Source organism: Marmota marmota, unplaced genomic scaffold (assembly GCF_001458135.2).
Source record: "Marmota marmota marmota unplaced genomic scaffold, marMar, whole genome shotgun sequence".
Classification (NCBI taxonomy): domain Eukaryota; kingdom Metazoa; phylum Chordata; class Mammalia; order Rodentia; family Sciuridae; genus Marmota; species Marmota marmota.
Window position 1 is genome coordinate 1,580,525 of NW_025999900.1, and position 19,796 is coordinate 1,600,320.

The following is a 19,796-nucleotide window of genomic DNA, read 5'->3' on the forward strand; positions in this document are numbered from 1 at the left end:
GTGTGTGTGTGTGTGAGAGAGAGAGAGAGAGAGAGAGAGAGAGAGAGAGAGAGAGAGAGAGAGAGCTAGCTCTCTGTTCAACAAGGATAGAATATATACCCCTAATACATACCCCAGGGACCCAGCTCCTCCAGCCACACCCCACCTGCCTGCAGTTGCCACCCAGTTACTCCCTATCAGGGGATTAATGCACTGATTAGGTTAAGGCTATAACCCACTCATTTCACCTCTAAAACTTTCTTGCATTGTCTCACACATGAGCTTTTGGGAGACACCTCATATCAAAACCATAACAACTTGTCACAGCTGAGAGCAGATCAAACATGGAATCTGGAAGAATATAGTAACTCTGAGAGGTGGGCAGGAAAGTGGAGCTTTGAGAGAATATTTGAAATGATAGGAAGAGAACCCTAAACCTGAAGTTTCTGATGATAACTTAGGCAGATAGAAAAGGTGAAGAAAAAGAGGTGTGGAGTGGATTCTGGCTTTATCCAGAGGTTTGGGTATTCTGGTCTGGAAAGGCCATTTCTGGGATCTGAGTGAAAAAGCCCTTGAGAGAAAATAGCTGAGCCGTCTACTCAGTGATGATCTACTCAGTAGATGGGTATCAAGGCAGCCTTGAGAACACCCAACTTTCCTTGGTCATATTCATTGCTTACCAGGCAAACTTTTGATCTGTAGTCTCATCCAAAGGGATCCATGCCAGATACAAGGTTGGTTCTAGTTCCTTGGCTAGGAATAACCATTATAGTATAAAAATCGGTATTCTGATTTATCACATATATTATTGCTGGAAAAGCAAATAGGTATCATCCAGTTAAGATGCAATGCTGCCCTCAGGAACTTACATCAACTTGGTTATGAAATTAGGTAGTGTAGTACCAGACCAAAACTTTCTAACTCAGGGCCAAGAACCCTTTTGTGTCTCTTGTGTTTCTCTGTCTTTCATCCTCTGGCTATTTGTTTAGAAAGAACCAGTTCTCAAGAGACTGAGCACCTCTGACTGAACTTTGAATATCATATTCTTCAATTGCAAAGCCCTAGAATAGATTTGGACTGTGGTCGTCTCAGAGATTGCAGCAATAAGTGAGGCTCAGTTTGAACCTGTCCTGTATCTTTCATATTTTACATTAGAATGATCTTCATAAACCACACATACACAAAATTAAGCTTCTGGAAACTGATCTGTCCAGAGATACAAGTTGACCTTGAGGGTAGTTCTGTATCTGTAGAGAATGCACTATGAGGAGACAAAGTTTTCTGGTGAATGTGACCAGCACATAGTGTGCTATGAAACGAGAGCTTTGTTTCACATGACTTTGGAACACAGTGCCTGCAAAGCACATGAACACCACCCTCTGTCCTCAAAGTCCCACTTTTACAGTCCTTTTCTACTTGGTGAATTAATAGACTTTCACAACTCTCTCTTGACCTAAATGTGTAAAGTGTTGCATGTTGTTTGAGCCATTTTGTTTTGCTCTTTCTGAATTTCTAAGGTCAAATATGATTAGCTCCCAATATCCACAGACCAATCAGAAATCATTTCAAGGAGCAGTTCATGTCAAAGTCTATTTAAAAGTGTCATCTATTTACATCTCAAAAATTGTTTAAATCGTTAAAGTGGCCTTGATTCTGGAAGTGTCAGTGAGGGAAGTTTGAGAGCGTCCTTAGGCTGTGTCAGATACTTGTGCTCAAGGCTGGGAATCAAATGGATCTGTCATCGCCATGTTTGAGGATCAGGACTCATGTCTGTCATATGCAGCCAGACCTCTGGCTTTCACAGCTGCTGAGGTTTGGCCCTGGTAATCTTCCCCTGATGTGCAATGATAATCACCAAGTGAAAGCCTAGTACAGATGGCCTCCCATGCTTCAGTGCACAGCCCCTCTGGGTACAATGATGTGCAGCCGAGTGCTGTGGGCACGTAAGTGGGTGGAAATTTTCTAATGTGTCACAATAATAACAATGCAGAATCCTCTTGCTGTTCAGCTTCCCCTAGAACTTCAGCCCACGCAGCAGCCTACTTGGTTCATAGTCCTATGTGAATGCTAGACAATTAGCAGCTGATAATGAAAAATGCCATGGGAACCAGTGGGAAAATAATAGCTTACTCCCAGGATATAATGAAATGAAATTAGCACAGACAGTAAAACAGACAATTTATGGTGTCTTTTTTTTTGTAATTAAAAAGAATCAGTAAATACTTCTAGTAGGGAAATCAGAGACTCGATTAGAATCCCATCTGTTTTGGAAGAGGATTTTATTCAGACATTAACTCTGGAGAAGCTTCCCCATAGGAAGAAGCTTCTATTAAGGCACTAGAATAGGTTAAATAATGCCTGTTTTATTCTGAATACCAGGACAATTTTGTTTAGTTGTTACCTAAATGGTTGTCATTTGGGCTGTGCTTTAGAAAGGGTTACTAATGCTGGATAAGTGATTTTACGGTAAGGGTTATTCACTTTTGCTCTTGGCTGAAATGTGAATGGATATTGATGTTCTCAACAGAGTCTTCGTAAACAAGGTGAACTTGTATCTCTGTGGACAGATAATTCTCTGAACAAGAAAATATATTACCTATGAAATATGGGATTAAAAGGGACTTTAAATCATCTTCTATTTCTAGATGTCCCTTTTGCTGCTTGGGAAAGTCCTTGAACACTTAGTTCTATGTGTTATTTTTGGGGGTCCAAATTTGCAGAGTTTATATTAATCTTAAAAATATTTAATTGCTTTAGGCTGCAAGAAAAAAAAACTTTTAAAGAGTATTGGATTAGTGAAAAACAATTCTGTTAAAGTTTCAGTCTTACTGTGTGGGCAGTCTTCTGTGAGTTGAAAAATAAAGAAGTTATAAACAAATCAAAATTACATTTCACTCCAAATGTTCTCCAAATGCATTTGTTTTGCAGAGTTGAAGAAAGCTGAATATCCTTCTTCCAAGATATTTTATCTGTGTAAAGTAGACCTGTCTCTCAACCTCTCTCATTTGCAAAAAATAATCTGTTTTTACTTGAAAGTTAATGTGCCCCATTGATTCAACAACCATGTCACCAAAATCCTATGAATATATATATCCTCTGAGGTTTCAACATGATATGCTTTTATTGGGCATATGCTCCCAATTTTATTACATAATTATATTAAGTTTAGTAATGTTCAAATAATAATGATATCCCCATGCTAATTGATTAAGTTTCTTTGGCAAAGGACATAAATTGTTCAAGGCCCATATATTGCTCAATGAAATCCAGCAGCATGAGTGTGCCATTAAGCATCCAACAATCCAGAAATGTCAATTGAGGCTTTAATAAACTGGCAAAATCACCAAATTCCTTTTGTTTCTTTCCTGTCTTCTTCCCCATCTGGGAAGGTATAGGAGAAGGGAGAAAGTGTCTAGGGAAACTCAGAAATGTGAGGACAGTGAGAAAGATTCCCAGTGTTGAAGTTCAGCCATTATCATCATTAAGTGCAACTTTTGAGCTGAGTATTAAGGAAAGAAACAGCAAGCTTGCTGATAACTCTTGGCTTCTAGAAGTAAATGTGTGCATGTACATGCATGTGTTTTATGTGCATGCACGTGTGCTGTGAGAATTTACATATGAAACTGTAAAGCGCTCAAACTGTGTAAAGCAGATAAGTTAGGTTGCTTAGTTTTCAAAGAAGATGGACACTTTTCAACACAACTATATTGCTGTATTAAAGATAGCACCCCATGCATACCCCCAAATGCTGTATTCTCAAGTGTTTTGAGAAATGATTGGTTGCTAGTGACTCCATATGTTGCTATGTTTTATTTTGGAACATGTTAAAATCTCACTTAGGTTTCATTAAGCCACTTTTCCCCCCCTATTTTTTGAAAGGTCTATTTTTTCCTTCCAAAGAATTTGTTTGCACATGTAGTTACCATATACTTGTTAGCTATTACTAGGAGGAAAATTTAAGTGGAACTACCCATTTTCTTTGGTTGAAATATGTCTATTTTATATTTCATAGTTCTAGAGATATTTAGAAAAATGATTGCTTATCTATGAAGATTATGGAAGTTATGATGCTGAAGTAACTCTGAATTTAGGATACTGTCAAAATAATATGCTTCTAAAAATCAAAGAGGTTTTTTTTCTTTTTATTATTATTTTTTCCCTAAAAGCACCATATAGGAAAATAGGAATTAAAGCTCTCAGTGTAGCTTGTTCTGTTTTATTTTTAAGCAACTTATTTAACTTTATAGTTGTTTGTATAAATAACCAAAATATAAATGAGTCAAATTGTACAGATATTGTAAGTCTGTGTTCTGAAGTAGCAGTACATGGGCACATTGGTGTTCAGCTCTGAAATGTTTCTCATTTCCTTCTTTTTGTTGATTGCTAAGAAAGTCTGAACATAAACTACAGTTTCTATGATTATGCTGGTATGAATGTAGAGAAACGGCCCCCAAAATTCTTTGTTGGAAAACATTAACTCTTGTGTAATACTTGCCAAGAAGTTTTGGGGGTCTCTGGGAATGGCTCTTGTACTGTAGACCAAGCCCTGGGCTCACACCATTTTTTTTCTCTCTCTTTCCTTCCCTGGATGCCTGTAGTGATGTTTGAACATGTAGTTACTATGTCCTTGTTATAGGTATTGTTGATGACATTCAAAGTTACTAACACTGCTACTGGAGCCAACTCTGGTCTCACTGTGTCCTGATGATTTCTTAGGTCTATCTAGAGTCTCAATTCTTACTCTTGCTGAGATTGCCTTTGAAGATATCTCCTTGCTTGCAAAAGTTGTTAATACCAAATACTATTGCTTTTATTATCATCTCCTTGTTTTTGGACCAAAGGAATCTGGGTGTGACATGGTAACTCCTGTGCTGTACCCAGGTCACCTCTACTCTGACCTTGTTCACTGCCTTTCCTGGGCAGCTCTTGGGGTCCCTGGAGGAGGATGTTGATAGGCAAGCAATACCAAATCCTAAGGTGAACAAAGCTTAGGGTCATGTCAGGGAGTTTACTCTACAACTGTGCTTGAAAACATTATAGAAACAATGTCAAAGTTATTATTCTTTTTAAGGGACGAATGGAATTGAGGTTATGTCACTGAAGAGAGGACTTTGGATCCTCAAAGATGGGAGGAGTATACAAGTGTGTAGCATTTTAGATTTACCTCATTCTTTCCTCATGTTTTTAATGAGATTCCTCATGCTTCCCAGAGTGGTGCTGGGAAAGTTAATACCTGGAACATCATCATTTTACTCTTTAATTATTTCTACTCCTCCCCTTACCATTTTACTATTATTTTTCATCTGCTTCTTAACTTATTGCTAGTTCCTTAACTTATTGTGAGTCAGATGGCTGCAACTGGTGAACCTTTTTTTTTTTTTTAACCTCCTCAATAACTGTGGAGTAAAATTTTATGAACATTTAGTGACTGTGACACGCAGAGCCTTCTCTATTTATGTCATTGTATGCTATCTTCTCTTGGAGCCATTGTTTGAAAACCAACACTTGGGGCTATCCAGTGACAGGTCAGAGATACAGCAAACCGGGACTGAACTTCACAGCCATCTGATTTCCAATTTAGTAATTACTGGAATAATTAGATGAGTTACTCTGCAGATGGTACTTAAGTTTTGTGACATATGTGTCCTTGTCATCTATAGCAGATGATATATGTAATACTTGTTCTTCAAGTATTATTTTTATATATATTTCTCTCTCTCTCTCTCTCTCTCTCTCTCTCGATGCAAAATGTCTTTAAAGCTTCCCTGTCTAAAATCTCTAATTTTGTTTAGACCCAAATGAGACATCAAACCTGCCTTGGCTTATATTGATAGAGCTTCTGACTTGCTGTGTTCAATGTTGCACGTTAATTATAGCACTCTGCCGACTATAGTTCTTCTCATGACTTATAATATTTAAGCTTTATTATTCAAATCTAAATGTTGAATAATAAAATTATAGAATATAAATATTTCATAAAATCACTTTCATGCAGAATCTAAGAAAGATTATGATTTAAAAATATATTTCCTTCATCTTTTTAAAAAATGATGTATTTGAGGGATGGGGAGGTGAAAAAAATAAAAATATATTTGAAATTTCAAATGTTTTTTGAGATAAAATTTATGTACAATAAAATTCATACCCTTTTATACTGTTTTCAAGGTTCACCCATGTGGTAGTGTGTATCATTACTTCATTTTTTTGATTGTTACTATAAGAGGATGTAAAGAACCACTTCATTGAGATCTGATTGACATTAAAATGAGCCCCCATTTTCTCCTTCCCCCAGCTGATATCTGCTTCTGTGTGTTTGACTATTACAAATTCCATATCTATGTGAAATGATACAGTATTTGTCTTTCCATATCTGCCTTAATTCACTTAGCATAGTGTCCTCAAGGTCCTTCCAAGTTGTCACAGTGGCAGAATTTTCTTTCTTCTAACATTTATATTCTATTGAGTTTATAGATTGCATTTTCTGTTTTTCTTTTTTAGTTGGAGATGGACACAATACCCTTATTTTATTTATTTATTTTTTATGTGGTGCTGAGGACCAAACCCAGTGCCTCACACATGATAGGCAAGTGCTGTACTACTAAGCTACAACCCCAGCCCAGATCATCTTTTCTTTACCTGTTCATGGACACTTAGGTTCATTCCACATCCTGGCTATTGGGCATAGTGCTGCAGTGAACATGGGATTGCAGGTATCGTTTCCTATGCCTTTGGATATGTATTAACAGATGGAATTGTTAGATCAAATGACAATTCTACTCTTAACATTTTGAGGAAACTCCATGTTGATATTCATAGTGATTGTAGCAATTTATATTCTCCTCAGCATTGTAAAAGGATTCTTTTCTCTGTGTCACCCCAACATTTTAAAAAATCATTACTATTATTACTATTTGATAATAGACATCTTTACAGGTGTGAAGTGATATCCCTTTGTGGTTTGGATTTGTATTTGCTGATGATTAGTGATTTTGAGTTTCTTTTTTTATACCTGTTGATTATTTGTATGTGGTCTCTGAAAAAATGTCTGTTGAGAGTCTTTGCCTATTTTATTTTAAAGTTTTTTTTTAATATTTATTTTTTAGGTGTAGATGGGCACAACACAATGCCTTTATTTTTATGTGGTGCTGAGGATCGAACCCTGGTCCCACCATTGCTAGGCAAGTGCTCTACCACTGAGCCACAATCCCAGCCCCTCTTTGCCTATTTTTAAATTGGGTTATTTGTTTTTTTGCTATTAAATCCTAGGAATTCCTTATATATTTTGAGTATTAACTCTTTATCAGACAATGGGTCTATAAATATTTTATCCTATCCTATAGATTACCTTTTTGTTTTGTTAACTGTTTTGTTTCTGGGCAGTAGTTTTTTTTTTTTTTTTTTACTTTCTGCTTGAATTTTGTCATAATCCTGTTTGTCTACTTTTACTTTTGTTTCTTGAGCTTTTGGAATGATACCCATGAATTCATTTCCCCTGTCCAATGTCTGAATGCTTTTTTAATGTTTTCTTCTGAGAGTTTTATTGCTTCAGGTTTTATATTTAAGTCTTTAATCCAGTTTGAGACTATTTTTACATATAGTATGAAATAAGGGTTCAATTTCATTCTGTACATGCAGATATTCAATTTTCCTAGCACTATTTGTAGGAGAGAGTACCCTTTCCCCATTGTGTATTTTTGGCATCCTTGTCAAAAATCATTTGATTAAATATGTGTTGTTTATTTTTCTGGACTCTATTCTGTTTCACTGGCTTTCATGACTTTTTTCATGCCAGTACCACACTATTTTGAGTCCTATAACTTTGTAATATGTTTGATATCGGGGGTATGATACTGCAGACAAAATAGTTTAACTTCTTCAATCCGGATCAAGATGCTTTTTTCCCCTTGCTTAATCGCTCTGACTGGAGCTTTTAATTTATTTTGGAGAGTTCTTTCCGAGAGGTAAGTATGGACATCCTTGCCTTATTTCTGATCCTAGAAGGAAAGTTATTGACTTCTTACTGTTTAAGTGAGTTTGTGAAATTTTAAGTGGTCTTTTTGTATTTAGTAAATTCCTTCTATATCTAATATGTAGAGAGGTTTTTAAAATCATGAAACTGTTGAATTTTGTTAAATGTCTTTCTAATCTGTTTATATTATCATGGATTTTTTTCTATCTTGCATTCTGTTAATGTGGTTTGTCTTATTGATTTGTGTATATTGAACCATCCTTGCATCCCAGAAATAAATCCCAGTTGGGTATGGTGTTTGATCCTTTTAATGTGCTGTTCAATTCAATTTGCAAGTATTTTGATGAGGATTTTTGCACTTAAATTTGTCAGGGAAACTGGCCTGTAGGTTCCTTTTCTTCTAGTGTCTGTTTGGTATTTGGTAATACTAGCCTCGTAAAATGAGTTTGGAAGTGCCCCCATCCTTCTGTTTTTTGGAAGAGTGTAAGAAGGGTTTCTATTAGTTCTTTAAATGTTAGAATTCACTTGTGAAGCCATATGGTCCTGGGATTTTCTTGGATGAGAGTTTGATAATTCTTTCAGTATTCTAATTTGTTATTGGTCTATTCAGGCTTTCTGCTTTTTCCTGATTCAGTCTTAGTAGGTTGTGTAATTCTAGGAACTTCTCCATTTCTTCTAGGTTGTCCAGTTTTTTTCATGTATAATTGTTCATAATAGTTCCTATGACCCTTCTTTTTTTTGGGCTCAGTTATAATGTTCCTTCTTTCATTTCTGCTTTTATTTATTTGAATTTTCTGTTTTTTCTTAGCGTATTTAAGGGTTTGTTGATTTCATTTATCATTTCAGAAAAACAAGTCAGTTTTGTCAATTTCAAAAATTATTTCTATTTCCTATATCATTATTTATTGTCTAATAATTATTCCTTTACTTTTTGCTAATTTTGAGTTTGTTTTCCTTTTTCTATTTTTTTTCAAATGTAAAGTTAGGTTCTTTATTTGAGATCTTTCTTCATTTTAAGGTAATCATTTATTGCTATAAACTTCTTTCAGTATTGCCTTTTCTGCATTCTGTAAATTTTAGTATGTTATGTTTTTATCTCCAGGTATTTTCTAATTTCTTTTTTGATTTATTCTTTGACCCAATAGTTTTTAAGAGTGTGTTATTTAATTGTCATATGCTTGTGAATTTACCTTTTTATCTATTGTTGATTTCCTGTTTCATTTCATTGTGACCAGAAAAGATACTTCTTAATTTTATAAAGACTTATTTTGTGACTTTTTTTTTTGACTTAATATATAATGCATGTTGGAGAATTGTCTGTGTACACTTAAAATGAGTGGGTATTCTGCGGCTGTTGAAATGTTCTGTATATATCTGTTAGGTCAATTTGGCCTCTACTGTTCAGTTCTGCTATTTCCTTATTGATTTTCTGTCCAGATGATCTACCCATTATAGAGAGTGGGATATTATTATTGTAAAGTTGCCTGCTTTTCACTTCAGATTTGTCAATGTTTGCTTTCTATTTTAGGTACCTTGATATTGGGCACATGCATATATTTATAATTGTTATATATTCCTGTGGAATTGACTCTTTTATCATTATGTGATGCCCTTCTTTTTCTCTTGTGACCGTTTTTGACTTAGTCTATTTTTCTTTCTGTTCTCCTTTGATTACCATTTATATGGGATATCTTTATCTACCCTTTTCACTTTCATCCTATATGTGTCTTTCAATCTAAGGTGAATCTTTTGTGTATAGTTAGGTCCTTGTTGTTGTTTTTTTACTCAATCCAGTCATTATCAGTATACCTTCCAGGATTTCTATGTGGTTCTTTTTTTAATGACGTCCATTTCCTTATTGTAATTCTCATTTTGTTCATATAGTGTTTCCCTGGTTTTCTAGTCTATTTTGTTACATTGTAGAATACGGAACTTATTTAACATAATTATTTTGAATTCCTTGTCAAATAGTTCATAGATCTCCATTTCTTTAGGTTCAGATTATGGAGCTTTGTTGGTTTCCTTTCATTTTGTATGCCTGATTCTTTGTGATCCTTGTTGCCTTCTGTCGGTGTATGTGCATTTCAAGGAGAACTTACCTCTCCTGGTCTATACAGATGTGTTTGTGAAATAAATATTTTTCTCCTGCGGAATCCCTGGACTGGCTGGATTTTCTCTGGAATAGTAGTTGAGTGGGGCTAGAGTTGAGTCATGGAGCTTCTTCTGATTCTGCAGTTGATTCTATATTTGGCAGTCATGTTACTGGGGGCTTGGGTGGGTGTGGCTCCTGCCAGACCCCTGGACAAGTGGAACTTCCTCTAGAATAGTGGACACACAGGGCTGGAACCAAGTCCACATGGGGACTGAGCTGCCTCTGGGTCTGGTGCCAGGTCTACATGATGGATTCCTATTGGGCATGGACTTGCCTTTTCAAAGTGATCTCTTAGTTTTGGTTTCCACCATGCTGTCATGACCTGGGTCCCAAAGTTCCTAGGTAGGCCCTTGACCATGCATGATTGCCAAATTATTGTTTCTATGAAAGGAGGAGGGTTAAAGACATTCTATTCTGCTATCTTTTTATTAATTAATTAATTTTAGTTGTTGATGGACCTTTATTTTATATATGTATTTACATGTGGTGCTGAGAATTGAACCCAGTGCCTCACACAGGGCAAGCAAGTGCATTTCCGCTGAGCCCCAGCCCCCATTCTGCTATCTTATAGATGTGACTCCTTCATATTTTTGTTGTTGAATAATAAATACTCCATTATATGGACTTCATTTATCCAGTTATCAGTTGATTGATATTTGAGATATTTTCATTTTTGGCTATTACGAATAATACTGTTATGAAAATTCATGCGTATATATTTGTGTGGACATATATTTTCAATCCTCTTGGATGCATACCAAGGAGTAGAATTGCTAGGTTATATTTGGAATTTTAAATACTTCTTAGCAAGGCAGTTTGTGTGTAACCTTGGTTAAGCAATTCTTATAGTTCTTACAATAGTTGCTGCTATCTTCTGACCCATTTCTGTGATACACTGCTCATTTAGAAAGTATATGAACTAACTTATAGTTTAAAATAGCTTATGGAAAGCAGTTCCATGGACACCTCTTCAGACTTCCTACTATGTATCCAGGAACATATAGAAAAAGGTGAAATTAATCTATTATTGAAGGAACATGATCCATTGATATAACAAAACTTACCAAATCAAGTTTTCTCTCCGATTTAGCTGTATTTGTATTTATTTCTAGGGTACCCCACCCACCCAGCCTGAAAGGAGGGAGAAAGACAGTATCTTTGTCATTGTCTGATAGAGACCGATATATTCAGAGCTTATAATATTGAGTATGATGTAGGGGTTAAGAGAACACTTTGACTTAGTTGAGAGAAAATATGTAGGGAATGTTAAGATTATGGAAAAAGGAAACAAATAAAAATATAAAAGTGCATAGCTGATGAAATATTAACCCAGTTTAAAATACAAATGAGCAGTTAAAACAGAAGAAATTATCAGAGATAAAACTGAAGAAAACTTTCACAAGCTTTAAAAAAGCTATGAATATGTTGGCAAAACCTGGGTTTTAGGAAAAAGCAATAAAAACCCATTAAAAGACATGTTTTTATAAAGCTTTTATGAAGAAAAATGTTCTAGAAGTATGCAAATTGAAAATTAATGTTGCCCATACAGTAAGAAAAAGCAAGCTTCAGAATTACATTCAAGATACTTTAGCCCATTTTGCCCCATCATCCCAGATGGTGAATGCATATAAAAACTTATAGTATATAAATAGTAATATAAAATAATAACTATAATTATATAAATATATGTAAGCTTTATATTATGATTTCCAGTCTCTTAATGCACCTGTGTATATTTTGTTAAAATATTAACAGAATTAAAAACTTAGAAATTAACAGATTAAAGGCTAAAAGACAGTAGATTTATATAATTTATTTATTAATTATATTTATATAATTTTGAAGAAAAAAATACATTGGGACCTCTTGGAGAATTTTATACCCATCTGTAGTTAAGTCACTACAACATGAATTGTGATAAAAAATTTCCTTTCTACAAATCAGAACTTAACAGATTTCATCTTATCCTAGTCAGAATGGCTATTATTAACCAAACAAAAAATAATAGATGTGTGTGTGGGAGGGAAGAACTCTTATACACTGTAGGTGAGATTATAGATCAGTACAGTTAGTATGGAAAGCAGCTTGAAGTTTCCTCAAAAAACCAAAAGTAGAACTATCATACCATCCAGCTGTACCACTTCTGGGCATAGACCTGAAGGAAATGAAGTCACTGTATGTAAGTGATATCCGCACACCCATGTTCATTGAGGCACTATTCACAATAGACAAATTATGGAAGTAGCCTAGATGCATGGATGGATAAAGCCATTCTGAATCATAAGAAAAATATAGCATATATACAATAGAATATTACTCAGCCATAAATATGAATGAAATAATTTTATTTTCAGGAAAATGGATGGAACTACAAATACTGCATATTTTCTTCCATATGTGGAAACTATAAGATGACCTGAAAGTTCAAGAGGAAATATTAGGTAGGAAGGTAAAAGAGAGTATAGTGGGGGAGGGATAGATAAATTCAAAGTATAATATATGCAGTAAGGAAATGTCACAGTCAAACCCATTCATTTATATAATTAACATCAGTCAATAATTTTTCATCTCAAAAAAGGTGGAGTTATTTTCCATTTCCCCCAAGCTTTTCTTGTATTTTTGGAGATTATGTTGAACAACCATTTCATATTATCTCTAATGTGGTCTTTGGGAGTATTTTCATATTAAATTCATTAATATCAGCATGTGACATTGTATCTGAATTATTGATGAAAGTAGTTCAGAAAAGAAAATTGTGAAAAAATAGCCAAAATGTTAATATTGATAAGTAGGTAGAGTTAGCATGATCTTTTTAAAACATTTTCTAATATTTGAAAATATTCTACTGTATGAATGAATTACTTATCTTTTCTGTAACTTATTTTAAAATACTTAAAATGTTTTGTTAATTAGAAATATTTTTAAGCTAAAAAAGGGTAAAGTTATTACAGACAATGTTCTATTTGCCAAGTGGTTGAAATGCATAGAAGAGTGGAAGGAATTGCAAAATATCTTAGTAGTGGTTGTCTAGTAACTATGCCACACAGATTACATTCCATGTGATACCTCATTTAATCTTTGTTGTAACTTTATTTATTTCCACCCTTTTTAGTTTAGAAAACGGAAGCACAGAGAAGTTAACTAATTTTTCCAAGGCCATACAGATAGTTTGTTTTCAACTAGCCACTGGGACTGCTGAACCCATCTCTGTAGGTTTTGCTACCTTGTACTGCCTTCTAAGGGTGACAGCATAATGATGAATATGTATATGCTTTTTAAATTTTTCATGGTAGATATTAATTTTGGTGGGAAACACTGTTAATATTTTTCACACTCTGAAACCATTCTTTTGTCTGCTTTTTTAAAAAATTATTTTTAGTTGTCGATGGACATAATATCTTTGTTTATTTATTTATTTTTAATGTGGTGCTGAGGATAGAACACAATGCCTTACACATACATGCAAGGCAAGTGCTCTACAACTGAGACACAACCTCAGCCCCCCAAAATTTATTCTTACATTGGATTGCCACTAGATTGATTCCTTAAGGTAGTAATCATTTATTTTATCATTTACCTTTACCTGGGGCTGGGTAGGGGTTTGATTCATCTTTTTTTATCTGGATGGCAAAGTGAAGTAAATAGTACACCTTCATATTATCAAAACTTCATGTTATTAAACTATATACTGCATCTGCCCAAGGATTAAAGCTGCTCTGAGGAGATTTATTTTTGTAGGCTTTCCCATCTACCTTGCTCCCACGAATCACTTATTGACTCTCATTCTGTAATTGATTTGTACAAGTTTATTTCTGGATCTCTTTACATAATGTTATCTTGGCTCAGATGTCACTTAACAGGAGTCTCCCCTGTCCAACCAGCTCTGGTCTCCTGTTGCATGTGCTCATATTTGAACTAACTAGCTGGACTCTTTAAGTTGCATTGGGGGGTATTTGACCACAGTTGCTTAAAGCTCAATGTTTTTTGATGATAAGGAGGACAATGAGAAGGAGGAAAAAATGAAATTTCACCTTCCAAAATTCTAAAACATTAGCCATCAAAAACTATAATTCTAATTTCTTATATGGATGGCATAACTAATCTCCTTTTTGCCATTAATCATCATCATCATATTGCATAATTGGATTTGCAAAAAATGTATCCAGGAAATGACTGTCCTGCAGTTGCTAATATTGATGGCAGTGTCCATCTGAGAGTTTGTCTCGAGTTGATTGTTCCGTGAGCTTCAGGCTGCTGTACTTTTCAGACTTGTGCTTGCAGTGTCGGTCAACTATTTCCAGCTCATTCCGTTTGATGGATTTCACTCTAAAAGTTTGCGGGTGGGCTCCAGGTACAGGCAGAGGTGCGGTTTTCTGTCATCTGAGAAACCAGCCTAGCGGGATGTACCAGGCACCGATCCTTTTCCTCTCCCTGAACACAGATTTAGGGATGTCAGCAAAAGTGTTTGTCACTCTGTTTAATAAAAGTAAAAATTCTGAGTAGCTTTGATCATTTATTAGGACTAAAAGTTGGGTCAAATTTAATTGCGATGATTTTTTTTTTCCCTCTGTGTTCTCTTGCCAGTCACGCCTGAAGCCATTGGCTTCTTGTCTGCTGTTGGGGTCTTTATCGTTCTTCTGGCTGTCCTCTTCCTCTTCATCAACAAGAAGCTTGGTTTTGAAACCATAGGAGGTCTCCCCTGCCTGGAGCAACGAGGGAAAAGAAAGCACTCCAAGGACAGGACTGGGGTCCACACAGGTCTGGGTAAGCTTTATTCTTCATATTCTCCTGAGGGGGGGTAACTTGATGTAGTTTGGATCATGGGGAGATTGTCACCATTTCCAGGATGGGCCCCACTAAGAATTCACACAAGCTGTTGGGTAGGCATATGATGAATGGACATTCCTAAAGGATACACTATCTTTATGAAAATAATGTTTTCCTTAGAGTTGGAAGAGCAGAAAGGAAAAGTCTGACCCCCACTTCCTGTCTTCCTAGCTCTTTATTACATTCGTGATGAGTTTCCCTCTAATCCTTATAGAAACGAGTGTGTTTTGATTGATAACATAAATATCAGAGATGGATTTTAGCCTCATGATGTTAAAACAGTACTGACATCTGACTTCTGTGCTATATTTGAGATTTTTAGTACCTAGAACCTACTAGTAGGCTAACCAGTCACTTTTCCAAAGGAAGTTTTTTACTCTTTAATTCCACCAAGTGTTCTATACCATTATTTACTCACTGCCTTCAATTTGAAGAAGAAAAAAATCACATCAGGAGACAATTGACTTGTTGGTCCTAAAGGACGAATTCTATTTTCACTTGCTCAGGTGTAGTACTTAATGATACAGGATGTTATCACAGTGGTGGCCGTCATCACACAGAAGGTAGACAATGAAAGGCAGTATCCTTGCCTTACAGGTGACTTTGACTTCGATCTTTTGTAGCAGGGTGGACTCTCACCTTCCTTTTTCACACCCCACAGGATATGGGCATGATGGAGCCAGGTGCAACCTTGCATCCTCCTTTAAGTGGGGCCAAGTTCTTAAGGAGAACTTCGTCTGTTCCTCCTGCCTCCTGGGTGTGTTTTAAGTGAGCCTGGACCAAGTAAAACATTTGACTCCTTGATAAGGCAGCTTTTATAGCCATGGACACTTTATCTTTTTCACTTTGTTGTAAAAGAAAAGCACATTATTTAGGAATAAAAATCTATTAGTCTTCTGTTGCTTCATTAAAAATGACCGCAAAACTTGATAGCTTAACACTACAAATACATGTCTCATTATTTTTGAAGTTCAGGAATTTAGTTGGATGGTTCTAGATCAGAGTCTCTTGTGAGGCTGCAGTTAGAATGTCAGCTGAGGGCTGAAGTGTGGCTGGTAGAATCACTTCCAGGATGACAAAAGACCTCAGATCCTGTCCCCATGGAACTCCTCTACAGGGGAACTTGAATTCTTCATGACATGGCAGCTGGCTTTACCCTAGTGAGAGATCCTTGGAGAGCAAGAAGGAGCTGCTGTTCCTCCTATGACCTAGTCTGGGCTGTCATTTCTTTCACATTCTGTTAATTTGCTGAATGTAGCCCATTCTCAAGGGAAGGGGGAACTAGGTTCCACTTTTTGAGGGAAAAGGTATCAAAGATTATACAAACTTTTTTCCATATTTCTTATTGTTGCATTATAACTATACAAAATAATGGGATTTGTTGTTACATATTTGTACATGCACATGTTATATAACAATATAAATTAGTCAATGGTGTTTATGTGAACATATTGTAAAACCACTATAGGTTAATAATAATGGGGAAGGGTGTAAATTGCATACTTGGCAATTGATTGGGCATTGTTACTGTTGTCTTAGTTTTTGAACTCCACTTAGGACATCGACTCATCTTCTGAAAATAAAATGGAATATTTTACATAGAGTTTGTCATGTAAACTCTGGGATTTATGAAAAGTTTAGCCACTACTGTCCCACCTAAGTTATAGGTAATCTGAATGAGTAGACTTCTGTTGGAAATGAGTAGACTTCTTTCTGGTGGAAAGAAGGTAGGATTCATAGTGATTTGCTTTCCTCCCTTCAGAGCTAATTGCCAATCATTATGTAAATTGGCAAACCTTGGAACCATTCTGAACTTCAGTTTTTTTCATCTTAATCTGTATATTGGGATTATCAACACATCTCTGGAAGTGTTAATCTAAATTAAAGGAATTGATTTTGTAAAAATACTAGCATAGTGCCTCTGGTGGAAATCCTAGTATAACTTTAACCATCGCTGTGTAGCATAAATAAGTAATGGCTTCTAGGAATGACATTACACACTTAATTCATTGTATTCATTATTTAAATTGGGAGATTAAAGTTGGTGACGTTTTCTCCTTTGCAAACTATAATGAGTACAAAGAACTAAGGTTAGAGTGATTTAAAATATCTCCTTTTTGTCTTGTTTGACATGTTATTTGAGTACTTTAGAGACAATTATAAATTATACTTGCAAATAAGTTGAGATTTAAAGATAATGTTGAAACAATAATAATAAAGCATGAGCGAGAAGCTGTTAGCTCAAAAACACAGAAAAATACTTGCCTCCAACTCGGAGTGGGGTCTTATGACAGGAGTTTTTTAAATGGTTTATTCATTAGACTCTCCAAATCTTAATGTCTAAAGCAAACACCTTCATTTTGACATTTCTCCTTTTAAAGGTGTAATTATCATTAATCAAAAGCCTTTGAAAAACATGCTTCTATTCCAGAATTTATCTAACCTTTGATATTCACCTTAATTATCATCCTCAGAACACCGATTTCTTGGTGAAGTTGGGGTGTTCTTAACATATTTTGACAAATGTTAAAGAAGGAAGGTAGGCAGCTTGGTGTGGTGGAGAGAAGCATGGTGCAGACAATTAGAGCTGAGCTCTGCCACTAATTGGCCATGATATTTTGGGAAACTCACTTCACCTTTCTGGGTCTTAAGTCCTCATTTGCAAATTGATGAGTCTGGACTAGGTTTCTCCCAATTTTCATTCTGTGATCCTGTTTGGTTCCTAGGGTTTCCATAGCAACTCCTTCTCTTGCTTTCATTCTGTGAATGGAAGAGCCCTAATAAAAATGATTAAAAATCAACTATACCATTCTTCTCTTAGATTGAACCATATAAAATTGCCATTTTTGTAGATCAAAGAACTGGCTGAATATTAGTAACCCAATTAATCATTATTATCTATGTGATGTTCTGAGATATAAAATTATATATAATGCTTATCTGGAGATATCAGAGGGGCAAGAGTAACTATTTTCTGAAAAAAAAAAAAAAAATATATATATATATATATATATATATATATNAAAAAAAAAAAAAAAAAAAAACGAAACATTTGGTTCACAATCATGCTTAGAAAACAGTGCATCCCAGTTCTTATGTAAAATTCTCTGCCAGCAGAAAGGGAAATATAAAAGCAGTGTTTTCCACGAGGGGCCACCTTGACTGAGCAGACCTGAGAGACACCATGTACCACTCACCTAACAGACTTATGTTTATAACCACAAAGATCCCATTAAGGCTGCTGTTTCTGATGGGATCTCAGGAGAATCTGATTATTAATGTTTACTAGACACAGAAGCATTGACATTGTCATCTTATTAGCATTCTTATTCCAAAAGCCCAGTCATCAAGGACCCCTGGAGACCTTGTTTTGATAACTGCTAATGAAGAAGCTAAAATGCACAGTAATAGTCATTTTAGTAATGAAGAATTTTACTACCTGCTTAGTCTGAAGCTTGTGTAAACAGATGAAAAGGAAACATAGGAAAAATATTCAATAGTTCTTAGCAATGATGAATTCATTCATTCATAGATAGGAGGGGGTTAGTTAAACAAGAATGTTGAGGCTATATTCTAGGACCTAGAAGAAACACGTTTGATGGATTAGTAATTTGTGATGGAATGGTTTTCTGCCTACACATGAAAATTTCATTAGATGAAAATTCATATTTCCCTCATCACAAACCTAGTGGGAGCCAGATTAAAACTTGTTGTGCAATTATGGGTCATAGGGTATCTTTCAGAGACAGACTAAGATCCTCCTTTAGTGTGTTATCTTTAGGGAATATTGACAACTTACCCAGCACAGTTCTGTCATTTGCCAGGTGATGGAATGGAAACTCAAAGAATCAAACATCGTTCTTAAGGTCATAGCTAGTTATGGGGGTGGAATTGGCCCATGGTGCCTCATCTATTTAAGTGTTATTCTGTTGTCTCTCCTAAAGTCATAGTGAAAAAAAAAATAGGATAACCGTAATTTGAGGGGTTTGAGAAAGGTCAAAGAGCAACTTTAAAAAATTTTACCAAAATTTGATATGAAATGTAAAGGTTACTTCTATATTTTCTAATAAAAGAAAACAAAAACAAACTATTGCTGGCTAAACAATATGACAATAATTAAAACAAAATATCAAGAAAATATTTCAGGGACTGTTTGTTACAGTTATTCATTATTTTTTTCTGACAAAAACTTAAAAATTTGAAATGTCTGATGTCTCAAGTAATATAATTACATTCTCATTCTGATGTAAAATACTGGATATTTTCCCTTGAGATGTAAAGGATTGCATATTATTATTACAATAGATACTTTCTAAGATTTGAGTTTGGAAAAAAAGTTTTTAGGCCCTAATTGAAAATGTAGTTTTAAAATATTATTACAAGTAGTATACATAAAAAGACATAGTAACATGCAAAATGTGTCAGAAATGTTACATGAAAGGAGTAGTATGGTAAAATATGTGTGTATATAGATGTATGTATTCAAAAGTATCTATTACCTATTCAGTGTTAGTCACTCTGATAGATGCTGATACACAGCAAAGACAGAAATTAAACAACTAACTTATCTCTTGGAACTTCTAGTTTAGTGCAGAAGACAGCTGTTAAAATAAATAATTGTATGAGTCATCAATAAACTACAATTACAATATGTGACAATAAGAATGAGTAAAAGGTGTTACGAGAGAATATTTCAGGGTGACATAGTTTATTTAGCCTGGTTTAAGGGGGTGGACTGTCAGACACACAGCATTTTGAGAAGTGAATTGTAAATTGAGACTTGAATGGGTGATGTTGGGATGTGGGAGGGGAATCATGGAGGGAAGAGAGCTTTTTCAGTCCATGAGAAGAGCCTGATGAGGTAAGGAG

General features: G+C 35.1%; 1 protein-coding gene across 4 annotated transcripts in view; it reads left to right on the forward strand.

Moving 5' to 3' along the window:
* Positions 1-19,796, forward strand: part of Syt16 (synaptotagmin 16) — a 255,172-nt gene that overhangs the window by 116,023 nt on the left and 119,353 nt on the right. For 2 of the 4 annotated variants that reach the window (XM_048798461.1, XM_048798463.1), the window contains exon 2: positions 14,685-14,864. In XM_048798461.1, coding sequence (XP_048654418.1) covers positions 14,685-14,864 — 180 coding nt within the window. Of the gene's footprint in view, positions 1-14,684; positions 14,865-19,796 lie in introns of those variants that run through there. The other 2 variants (XM_048798462.1, XM_048798460.1) reach the window with 2 other exon arrangements.